The sequence below is a fragment of the Camelina sativa genome, chromosome 6 (genome assembly GCF_000633955.1).
Source record: "Camelina sativa cultivar DH55 chromosome 6, Cs, whole genome shotgun sequence".
NCBI classification, from domain to species: domain Eukaryota; kingdom Viridiplantae; phylum Streptophyta; class Magnoliopsida; order Brassicales; family Brassicaceae; genus Camelina; species Camelina sativa.
The window spans coordinates 25,374,536-25,385,682 of NC_025690.1; the positions used below are offsets into that span (position 1 = coordinate 25,374,536).

General features: G+C 38.3%; 4 protein-coding genes across 8 annotated transcripts in view; 1 reads left to right on the forward strand and 3 right to left on the reverse strand.

Moving 5' to 3' along the window:
• The window catches only part of LOC104793572 (probable kinetochore protein NUF2), a 3,392-nt gene extending 3,144 nt beyond the window's left edge, over window positions 1–248 (reverse strand). Inside the window, exon 1 of the mRNA XM_010519958.2 lies at window positions 9–248. Within this exon, the coding sequence (XP_010518260.1) occupies window positions 9–159 (151 nt within the window). The 5' untranslated portion in view covers window positions 160–248. The remainder of the gene's footprint in view (window positions 1–8) is intronic.
• Window positions 720–4,058, reverse strand: LOC104793573 (AT-rich interactive domain-containing protein 1-like). Of its 3 annotated transcripts, none has more exons than XM_010519960.1 (3): window positions 3,882–4,058; window positions 2,375–3,333; window positions 720–1,940 (listed from the first exon to the last, which is right to left on the reverse strand). In XM_010519960.1, the coding sequence occupies exons 2-3, from the start codon at window positions 3,305–3,307 to the stop codon at window positions 1,176–1,178; spliced, it is 1,698 nt and encodes a 565-aa protein (XP_010518262.1). In that variant the 5' UTR covers window positions 3,308–3,333; window positions 3,882–4,058; the 3' UTR covers window positions 720–1,175. The 3 variants fall into 3 exon arrangements, with proteins under 3 accessions (XP_010518262.1, XP_010518261.1, XP_019082420.1); XM_010519959.2 differs by lacking the exon at window positions 3,882–4,058 and adding an exon at window positions 3,486–3,850; XM_019226875.1 differs by lacking the exon at window positions 3,882–4,058 and having other exon boundaries at window positions 2,375–3,448.
• LOC104793575 (pentatricopeptide repeat-containing protein At2g46050, mitochondrial-like) lies at window positions 5,196–7,611 on the forward strand. The gene has a single exon (XM_010519965.2). The coding sequence runs from the start codon at window positions 5,495–5,497 to the stop codon at window positions 7,259–7,261; it is 1,767 nt and encodes a 588-aa protein (XP_010518267.1). The 5' UTR covers window positions 5,196–5,494; the 3' UTR covers window positions 7,262–7,611.
• The window catches only part of LOC109124658, a 4,574-nt gene continuing 747 nt past the window's right edge, over window positions 7,321–11,147 (reverse strand). The window contains exons 2-14 of one of the 3 annotated variants that reach the window (XM_010519962.1): window positions 10,908–10,966; window positions 10,705–10,813; window positions 10,472–10,581; window positions 10,311–10,379; window positions 9,688–10,230; window positions 9,066–9,616; window positions 8,914–8,960; window positions 8,760–8,839; window positions 8,566–8,670; window positions 8,347–8,486; window positions 8,089–8,217; window positions 7,834–7,986; window positions 7,321–7,749 (exon numbers count right to left, since the gene is read on the reverse strand). In XM_010519962.1, the coding sequence (XP_010518264.1) occupies window positions 7,611–7,749; window positions 7,834–7,986; window positions 8,089–8,217; window positions 8,347–8,486; window positions 8,566–8,670; window positions 8,760–8,839; window positions 8,914–8,960; window positions 9,066–9,616; window positions 9,688–10,230; window positions 10,311–10,379; window positions 10,472–10,581; window positions 10,705–10,813; window positions 10,908–10,966 (2,234 nt within the window). In that variant the 3' untranslated portion in view covers window positions 7,321–7,610. Of the gene's footprint in view, window positions 7,750–7,833; window positions 7,987–8,088; window positions 8,218–8,346; window positions 8,487–8,565; window positions 8,671–8,759; window positions 8,840–8,913; window positions 8,979–9,065; window positions 9,617–9,687; window positions 10,231–10,310; window positions 10,380–10,471; window positions 10,582–10,693; window positions 10,814–10,907; window positions 10,973–11,147 lie in introns of those variants that run through there. The other 2 variants (XM_010519961.1, XM_010519964.2) reach the window with 2 other exon arrangements.

The following is an 11,147-nucleotide window of genomic DNA, read 5'->3' on the forward strand; positions in this document are numbered from 1 at the left end:
GGGTGGTTCGAGATAGATAAGAAGTCTGGTGTAAAGGTCGGAGACGAAATCGAGAGTAGGGTTTTTGAAATCGGCGTCCGTAATGCTCGCAATCTGAGCCTCCTTGAGGGCAGTGATGATTTCGGGACGAGATAACCTCGGATACTCGTACGCTGACATAATTGCAGTTTCGATTTCTGTGTACGGATTCGATTATTTCGAATGGAAAGTGAAGCAACAACAAAGTTCTCGCAGTGTGACTCTGACAAAAACACGAACGGAGGAGGAGCGTAAGGAAGAAAAACTGGAGTTTTTAAATTTTGAACTTAAAACTTAATTGGGCCTTATTGGGCCTATATTTCCGTTGCGTTTGCGGTTTGTTTAAATTGCCAAATCACTTTTAATCGAAGAATATTTAGGTCCGTAGAAAATTTTGAAAGATCTGACGGATCAACGGTCATTCTGAGTTTAATAACTTCTCGAAAATCTTTTAAAATCATAGTTTAAGGTGCGCGTGGACCCAAACTATGATGATATGGAATATATAAAATTTTGGTTTGGTCCCTTCATGGGCCGACGCATAAACAATTGGCCCACTTCATTATCGCTTTTTTAGTCCGTTTTAAATATTATTTAATTTATATACTCAGATAAAAGCTTCTAAGTAAAAACAGAGCCGTTCATGTTTTATAACCTTGCCCGTGTGCAGAAATTATGCATTCATGTGATGAGAAGATTAAAATCATGAACTTGTGTGATCTTAAAGTAGTAACCAGATATTACACTTTTTTTTTTTCTGGAAACAAACAAAAAAAATCCATATAGCAAGCAATTACATTTGGTCTCTGTTGCCAAATCTAAACTAATCGAAATTTCTCTTACTGTACTTGTAGAAATCTACTCTCTGATTCATCAGTTTTCTTCACAAAGCCTTTTTCAGTTATGCCAACCAAAAAAAAAGAATAATACTGCAGAATCATCAAGGAAGAGATGGAAGTATTTACCTCAAAACCAAAACCAGAATTTGCTGAGACAATGCTGCCATGATGAAAGCGCCTTTTCCCAGAGTTTAAAGCCAGTTTCAATATGGCAAAAGAAAGCCCAAAAAACGAGATGGAAAGAAAACAAAAAGAGCTGCTCCAACTTGAAATCTCTCAACAGGGTGATTCATCACGGCTCTAGCTACCTCGCTCTTTCTATCGACATGTTTTTTTCTTAGGGGAAAGCAGGCCGGGTTTCTGGGATGTGTTTGCTTCGGGGGTTGGATTTTCATTCTCTGTTGCACCGGTGAAGTATTGATCAGTATCACTGTCTATATCATGAGTGGTTCTACTCTGATTTGCCCTATACTGCAAAAGAGTCACGTTGTAGTAGTAGCTCACGATTTTTCCTCTGCTCTTTGACGAAAGGATTGTCTTGGCCTGATCGAAGAAAGCTTGGCTAAGTGAAGGTGGAGAACTCATCAAAGACTTTATCTTCTTCAGTTCTATGTCTGTCCAATACTGAAGAATACTTTCACCCATGACATGAAAACACCACATGTAGAAAGCTGGACCAAGTTCAAGTTTCAGTTTATCCTGTTTTGCACTGATATGAAACTTGACACACTCAATGGATCCTGGATTATGGCAGCCACAAGAATCCTGTCTTCCTTTTCCAATACGATCTCTTTCGATAAGAAGATTATTCTTGCTTTGCTCTTTGGTCAGTGGCCAGATCCGAGTGCCCAACCACTTTGAATCGCTTTCAGGGGTTATGTCAGTCCACTCCGGTACATCAGCTTGAAACTCGGACCCAACTATAGCACATGGTCTATCCTCCTCATCTGAACTGTCTGAATCCGAGCCATTCCCACCTTTCTTGTCATTAAACTGACTACCATCGTAACTCAGCCTCTCCCTTAGATTGTAACCAGGTCCAGCACTATCATCGTACATTGATGGGTGCATCTTCTGGAGTTTCTGAAACACACGAGCAAATTATCAAAACTTAAATTGCATAAACATGGAAGAACAGCAGCAAAATCAGAGAGCACAGCCTAACAATCACCATCAGACTAATTAGATTCTTTTTCAATTTAAACGATTCAAAGCCTCTTTGCAGTGAGACAGCATTGAGAATCTTCTCAAGCAGTAATACAACACTTGTGCTAAAGCACTCTCATTGTGGAATATTGGGAAGCAGACACTATAAAGCATCAAATTTCACATGATGAAAACAGAAGCAGCATTTCCTAAGTTGCTACGAGGGACTCCTTAAAATGCTTTAGTGACACATGCAATTCATGATTCTTTCTACAGGCAAAATTCACATATTCATAGTTAAAATCCAATAATGTATGTCAAATTACTAAAGCATACCAGCAAATGCAGATTTCTCGAAAAACTATACCCACCTGCCAAGTCTTTTCACAAGCTGGATCGTTGTTTGTTATAGAGGCCCTAAACAGAAGAAGTTGTTTCCATGGCTCTTCACTCCCGTAAGCTACCCACTTTGATCTATCTGGGACACGACCGATAGATGGATCAGATGGATCCTTAGCAGCCTCGCTTAACCATTTCAATGTCTCTAAAGGACATTCTCGTTTTCTCTTCCCAGGCGAAGAGCCGTCCCGATCACCGGATTCAAGGACCATTATCTTCTCCAGTCTCTTTTCTGTAAACTTGGAACCCTCGATTTCTTTCACAGCATCATTCGAACAAGGCTCTTTGCCAGTTTGGTACTTATCGTATCTTCTCTTCGTTTTTGATATAAACCATTTAAGCTCTGCTCCTAACTCCTTTGCAGTGTTACCTTTCCTCAGCTCATACTTCCTTTTCACTTCAGATAAGAAAACTTTAAGTCTAGCCACCAAAGCATCAGCGATTCCAGACAACTCAAGGCTACTGGCATCAGTATCACCAGCAGTAACTCTGTTCAGCCATCGAGCAAGTGCATCAAGGTACTTAACATAGATCAGTTTAGCAGATGCTGAGTTATAAGACCCTAATCCAGAGTCTTGAGCAACCTCATCCCATAACCCATTTAAAGACACTGCATCAAATCCACCTTTGTGACTCACGTTCAAGAAAAGATTGAACAAATCAACGGTCCTCCCGTCGCCAGTCATCGGAGGAAGAGGTCGGAAGCTATCCGCGGAACAGAACTCGCGAAGGAAAGATTCAAGTAAAGGTCGGAACAAAGAGATGAGGTCTTTAATCTTCTTTTCAAACCCAGACCCTGTAGATTCTGGGTTGACGCTTTCAGGAGACCTATTGGCGTCGAGGTTCTTCGGAGTTTTGTTAAGATCGACGGCATCCTCGTCAGCTACCATCGACCAACCCGCCATTGACAACGGACAACGAACAACGAACCCTACAACCATTCATAGATCCCATTTTATCACTGAACCACAAACCAAACGAAACAAGAAAATAGCAATAAAACCAAAAGAGAAACGAAAACCCCAGGAATCTTCTATGAGAAACAAGAAGAAGATCCAGGAACTGAAGAAATCATGAACTTACGATTAAGACCTCTGAGTTTCCATGGCGGAAATTAGGGTTTTTTTAGCGGGAAACACAAAAAAAAAATCGAAAATTTAGGGAAATTTTTTTCAGTTTTGGCAAAACCCTATACCGGCTTCACAGTTCCCCACTTGGCCCGCCATTTCCCTCTTTCTCTTTCGAGGTTTGGGTTTCGATGGATGGTGACCGATGAAGAAGTTTGGGGTCAAAAATCAAACTTTCCCATAGTTACAGACCCTTTTTCCCCAAAAAAAAAATCGAAGTACTTGTTTTTTCCCCCAAAATTAGGGTTACTAAATTGTAAAAAAAAATACGAAACTTGCAAGCAAAAAGTTTTATCGAAATGAGAAATCAAGAAGGGGGATCAGATTATAATAATGCGGAATCACCACTAACCTTTTTGTCTCTATTAAATTTTTCTATAAAAATCTTCTTTCTGTAGTACTATTTTTTTTGGTTGCAGCTATTAAGAAAATGTAGAGAAATGATTTTTATTGAATGAAGGCAAGATGGATTTTATATATGAAAGACGCATTGGAAATGAGAGAGAAAGAGAGAAAGAGAGAAAGAGAGAAAGAGAGAAACCCATACCAATACAATCATCATCAAACTTATATTATTAGCTGTCAATATGACGTTTTAAGTTTTAACTCTAGTTAATTGTTTAACCCACTGGTTGAGTTAACACAATTTGCAAAACTTTAACAAACTAATAAAAGTTAGAGAAGAAATTAGTACTATTATTTAATTTTTGATTAATTTTCTAATCAAATAACTTGACATATTATTCTATCTATTTCAAGTTAAATACTTACTCCGTTTCACAGTATAACATGTTTTCGAGTAATATAAAATGTTTTTAATTTTCTATGCAACTTTTCGAATAATTTAATATTTTATATTATGTAGTCTTGTTTATAATTGGTTGAACTATTTAAAAGTAATCATTTATTAATCTACGTGCTCTACTTAAAACATCTTATATATTGAAACGGAAGGAGTACCGTTTTTTGGAAGTAGATTTTATTATTCTAATCAACAGTGTAAAATTGATTAAACTTTAAGATTTATGTTTTGGGAAAGTAAAGTAATAGCATTTCTTAATAATACTTAATTTAAAAGAATAATATAATATTTATTTTCTTTTCTTATTTTACGTAAAAACGATACTTATATTGAATCAAAATGAACGTTATTTTTTTATAAAAGAGTGACTAGTTTATGTAATGTGAACTTTTACTTTTAGTTTGGTCTTATTTAACCAAACTTTAACGTTTTTACAACTTTAAATTATAAAAAAAAAAAAAAAAAAAAANCATTGTAACTCATTCAAAATCAGAAAAAATCTAAAACTATAAAAGAAAAGAGAAGCGTTATTAGGTACTTTCTGTTTGACTAAAGTATATGCCAGTTGTTACAATGTCGTTTCGTCTATTTGAACTGGATGTTATTAAAACCAAACTGTAACGTTTTTACAATTTTCAATGAGCATTTTTTTTACTGATTAATCATCTTTTTAATTATTTATGACAAATTATTGAAAGTCAATAATATATGGTTTAAAACTTTTTATTACTTTTATAAATCTCAAATTAGTAAATTTAAGAGGAATGCTCTATAATATTTTCTTTAAAAGTAAAAGCATAAAATTTTAGTTCTTACTGCAACATTCATAGCAATTTATCAATTTAAAGACAAAAAGAGGGTTGCAATTAAATAAAAAGAAGAAGAAAGATATTTAAAATAAAGTCACATGATAAATAATTGTCACTAATATTTTTTGTTTAAAGTTTGAACTAAAAAGTAAAAACTCAGCTAGTGTGTGTGGTTAACTGTCGACAAAACTCATTGGTCATTCATTAATTACTCTATTTACCATGACAAATAAATACAATACCTCTTCGGAAACGACTCGACTCGGCTCGGCTCGGCTCTAAAGTTTAAGCCTCGAATTATGTCAGACGTTTCCCGCCACGCCGTCTTTTTTGTTTTCATGACCGGCGGTAGAGATGCGTTTTACGTTCCGATCAACTCCAATAATGACCGTCCAATTCAAAAACTATTTATCTTCCTTGCGAACCCTCAGAACCCTTCCTTCTTCCTCATCTATAGCTATATCCTCTGTATCGAAGTTATCTGCTAGCTTTGATCATCTCTTTGGTGGCGCGAAACAACATCATGGGTTCATGGTAAAAGAAGGGACTTACAATTCTCTCTTCCTTCAAAACAAGCTCTTGCAAGCTTACACGAAATGCAGAGACTTCGATGATGCAGATAAGCTCTTCGACGAAATGCCTGTGAGAAACATTGTTACTTGGAACATACTCATCCACGGTGTCCTTCACCGAGACGGTGACACCAACCACAGAGCTCGTCTAGGTTTTTGGTATTTGAGTCGGATTCTTCTTAGTGAGGTGAGTTTGGATCATGTGTCGTCTATAGGGTTGATTCGGTTGTGTACTGATTCCAACGATGTGGGAGCTGGTATCCAATTACACTGTCTGATAGTGAAACTAGGTCTCGAATCAAGTTGCTTTCTGAGTACTACTCTCGTTGATTTCTACGGGAAATGTGGTCACATTGTTGAAGCAAGTCGAGTCTTTGAGGCGGTTTTTTGTAGAGATTTAGTGCTGTGGAACGCTTTGGTTTCGTCTTATGTTCTTAACGGTATGATTGATGAAGCTTTTGGTTTACTCAAGCTGATGGGTTCTGACGAAGACGGATTCACGGGTGATGATTTCACTCTCTCGAGTCTTCTCAGTGCGTGCGGGATCAAACAAGGGAAGCAGATTCATGCCACTGTCTTCAAACTGTCATTTCAATTCGATATTCCAGTGGCGACTGCGTTGGTTAATATGTATGCTAAGAGTCATCATATGAGCGATGCTCGGAAGTGTTTTGAATCGATGGTTGTGAGAAATGTAGTGTCTTGGAATGCGATGATTGTGGGTTTTGGACAAAGTGGAGAGGGGAGAGAAGTTATGAGACTATTTAGTCAAATGCTCCGTGGGAATGTTCAACCAGATGAGCTCACCTTTGCAAGTGTTTTGAGTTCCTGCTCGAAATTCTCTGCAATTCAGGAGATTAAGCAAGTCCAAGCCATTGTTACTAAACGGGGCTCTGCAGATTTTTTTTCGGTGGCTAATTCTCTGATAAGTTCTTACTCCAAGACGGGAAATTTATCTGAAGCACTTCTATGTTTTCATTCCATCCGAGATCCTGATCTTGTTTCATGGACTTCAGTTATCGGAGCTTTGGCTTCTCATGGACTCCCAGAAGAAAGCTTGCGAATGTTTGAAAGTATGCTGCAGAAACTTCATCCAGACAAGATCACTTTTCTAGAGGTCCTGTCTGCTTGTAGCCATGGAGGATTAGTTCAAGAAGGGCTTCACTGGTTCAAACAAATGACTAACGTTTACAAGATAGAACCAGAGGAAGAACACTACACTTGTCTGATCGATCTTCTTGGTCGAGCTGGTTTCATCGACGAGGCTTTTGATGTTTTAAAGTCAATGCCCACAGAACCAAGCACTGATGCTTTGGCAGCTTTCACAGGAGCATGTAACATCCATGAGAAAATAAAATCCATGAAATGGGGTGCAAAGAAGCTTCTTGAGATTGAACCTAGCAAACCTGTGAACTACTCCATCCTGTCAAACGCCTACGCCTCCGAAGGCCATTGGAATCAAGCGGCTCATCTGCGTAAAACAGAGAGGAGAAACTGCAACAATCCCAAAACTCCAGGTTGCAGTTGGCTAGGGGGCAACTTAGCCTAGCAATTACAACCATGGACACAGCAATAGTTAATCAGCCTAAAAAGCCGTGGAAGTAAAGATTGTTCAAGAATGCCAAAGCCTCTTATTGTACCAAAGCATTATAAATGATGCAACTGGACAACTCCAGTGAACTTTATCCTATCACTATGTGTGTATAGACATACAAGATTACAGACACAAGTTGGCAGTGAAGTCCAGATGCCACACCGGAGAAATTTAAGTAAGGGAGAGATAAAACCTGAATATTTACCCATCACCATGTATTTGTTCTGTTCTAAAACTTCTTTGGTTGGTATATAGGACAAGATACAGAAAAAATCCAGTAAAAGCCTCTATCTTTATGCTTTTCTTAGTTTCTTGGTAGCGAGTCTTGCCTTGTTAACTCGTAGTTGTCAGCTCCATTGTGGGCTTGGTTCTCATTATTTACAATTGCAATCTTCGAACAGAGGAAGAAGAAGGAAGATGTGTAGATTGTGAAATGCCAAATACTGCACATAATTTTCATAAGTCAACCTTCAGAAAAGTGATACGATCAACTTTATTCATATTTAATAAACATAACATACACACACCTGTGCCAAATCCAGTAGCTCGAACTGGTTTCGACTTTGAAACTTATGGCCGCCACCGTGAAGAGTACAAGACCAGCCGCCACAAAGCCCCAACGAAACCGTTTATTGAGCGTCTTGATCAAATTACTAAACCATTCTTTGACTGCCCGTGGCCTACGAGAAAAATATGACAGAACTCAGATAAATAATGATTTCGTCACATTGGTGGTAATTGTATGTTCAAGTCAAGGAAACAGAATGGCTTCCTTATTTTACCTGTCGAGCATGTTCAATGAAAATCCAGCCGACCCGCAATATGATCGATACTTGGTAACAAATTCTACCAAAAATCCGATGAGGAGAGCAAGTGAACCAATTGCTAACACAATGATAATATTCGACGCCCTGCAAATAGATAGCAAGCCAATGTAACAGTATTTAAATAGTATCAAGGTTGCTTTGATGTCACAATAAAATAAAATACTACCAAGATACTATTTATCATAACCATTCACAGTCAAACATCTCAGATACCTTGTTGCCTTGGTCAAGGCCAATAAAGCTGTGAGAATGGCAACAACTGTGTGTATTGTCCTCTTAACTGCTTCATCAGCCGTGGATAAGTACACAAAGGTACCAATCACCGCCATGAAAGAGAGCCAGAAATCCATGAACTGAAGCAAAAAATTACCATCTTGTAATTGATATTCCACACAGAAGATGACAATGATGCAGCTATCAAACTACTCGTACCTGTAAAACATTGTAACTTAACACACACCAGGTGCCTACATCACATGCATGATACAGAGCGCTCGCGATTCCGCTGGATGTGAACAGAACCCACTCTGGATACTCCTGTTTAGCACATGAATAAGCAGCTTTTAGATGGGAAAAAAGGAACAAACCAAGACTATCAAACTATAAGTGTAAACCAAGAATATTACTCGCTGCCGAAGAGCCCAATAAGCTGGCAAAAGAGCAGCTGCATTTGATGCAATGAGAGCAATAGACTGAACAACATGTTCTGCATGAGGTTTTTAAGCACATGAGTACACAGAAAAAGTTGTCAAAGGTTCAACACTGATAAGATTAAGATACCTTGGACTGACACAATCTCAATGCTGCAGTCAAAGCCTCCATGGGTTCTGTCACAAGAACAAAAGCTGAAACACAACACAAGAATTTAACTCTCGAAATTATCTACTCTCCATGTTTACAAATTTCAACTGGTTCGAGATATATAAGAAAACCTGTAAGATGTCAATCCACTAGCGTCAAAAGCATATCGGCATTGCCCATGAGATGAACACCTTCTCGGACATCTTTCAAGCGAAAGAGATACTAGAGTAGGTGGACCTTTGAAAGCAGCAGGAGCAGTAGAGTTATTGAGCTGCCTTAACCCGACTGACCATGTTCCTTCTCGAGCATACAAAATGTAGAAATCAACCTTTTCTTGGCTAGAATTATACAATGAGAAGAACATTGAGCGGCTGGCGCTTGTTCGATTCACATAATAATAGTCCCGGTCCTCAAGAGTGGGCAATCCACCAAATCTAAGATAAACTTCATACTGTATTGTGGAATCTGATGTTAATCTGAAGTGTATATGCCCACCAGCACCTCCTTGAGGGATGTTCATGAGAAAATAAGTCCATGTGCTTGTGTCGAAATCAGGAATAGAGGAAGAGTTGCTGACAATGGGTTCGAGGGGGAAAGCTGTGCTTGAGCCTGAAGGTGAAGCGTCATTGACCGGCAAATAATATGATTCAAAAGGTGTCAACGACCCTCTCCTCATAACTGCCTGCATAAAATGTATCGTGTTCAACAACTCGAATAACTCTAGAGCTCAATATTGATTTTAGAGCTACTTACCTGAAGCATGTAGATTTGCTGCCCGCAATTCGGTCCTGCTTTTCCCACGGGACAACCGAGCACTTTAACATTCAGTGAAAAGCAGACCTTAGAACTAGAATTTGTGCCCTGTACAAGCCGATTCTCCCGTCCAGATAAACTTACAACAATGTACCATCGACCAGCTTTCGGTTTCTTAATAACTAAAGGAACTTTGTGTATATCAGCAGCGTAATCATGTAGAGTCTCTGAAGCAATGGCTCCAAAACGGGCGTAACACATGAGGTAACTTTCATTGGAATTCACTTTGACATTGGATGCCATAATCACTAACTGTTCAGCTATTCCATCAACATCTAAAGCATATGTCTTTGTTTCAGCAGCAGTCAGGCAAGAACTAGGGAAAGAATCGGAGCAAGAAATAACACTTCCAGTCTGGTTATCGAACCGAGAACATGAAAGCGGATAAATCGTCTGGTTGCAGGAAGGCCCCCACATTGTAGCGGCTTTACAACCTTCAACACTAATGTTGGCACTAAATGAAAACGCCGAGGAGCGAACAATCTGTGCAAGTATCCAAGTATTACATAAAAGCTGAGGCTTTTTAAAAAAATAAAAGAGTGTTACATTACAGAGAACCATACCATTTTCCCCTGAGTCCTCGTAGCCCCGATTCCGTTGAAAAGACCAACATACCAAGCTCCCGGTGAAATCTAGAAACAATAACAAACATTAATAAAAGAAACTCATCAATTCAAAAAAAAGTAGTAACAGACAAGGAAGGTTTTGAGAGTAATGTGAGAACCTGTTCATTGGTCAATCTCAAGGATATATTCTTCTGCATAGGGTAACACTGCTCAGCAATCTCGATATCTTCAGCTCCTTCAAAAGATCCATTGAAGAACCTTCCTAGCTCTACATAAACAACATGAAGGAAAAACACTTTCTTTATTTCCCCCATAAACAATTTGTGATCTCTTTGACCAGACAAAGAAGAAACCAAACTATAGACGTATCCTATATTTACCTAAATCGTACCTAAACCTTTCTGAGCGTTGGTAGAGGCATCAGGGAGAGGAGGACTACCATCTCTGAAGCATATAACAGGCAGAAGACTTCTCGACATCTTTGATATGCTCTTTGCATTCTACCAAATATCAAATCCCAAATATAGCAACTTTTTTTCTTTGAATACCCAAAAAAAAACAATCAAAATTTGGAGAGAAATCAGTGAAACTTACGATGTCTACATCAGATTCGATAGCTACATTCAACGACGAGAACCATGGAGGCAAATCAACTGTCAAACGGAATCAAATAGAGAGGATCAGAGAGCTGTACGAAATCAACCAAATAAGATCCTGCTTATTGAAACGATCAGATTTAAAGACATCAACATGTAATAAATCCAAGTCCAAATTGAACTGATCATCACTTTTATATATATATATATATATATATATATATATATATATATATAT

What these genes read in the sequence shown, in the direction of transcription:
- LOC104793573 (XM_019226875.1), bottom strand. Translation starts at nt 3,343, where the DNA reads ATGGTTGTAGGGTTCGTTGTTCGTTGTCCGTTGTCAATGGCGGGTTGG. An exon ending in CTTGTGAAAAGACTTGGCAG is followed by an intron (nt 1,941 to 2,374) that starts GTGGGTATAGTT and finishes CGTGTGTTTCAG; the next exon opens with AAACTCCAGAAGATGCACCC.
- LOC104793575 (XM_010519965.2), top strand. Translation starts at nt 5,495, where the DNA reads ATGCGTTTTACGTTCCGATCAACTCCAATAATGACCGTCCAATTCAAA.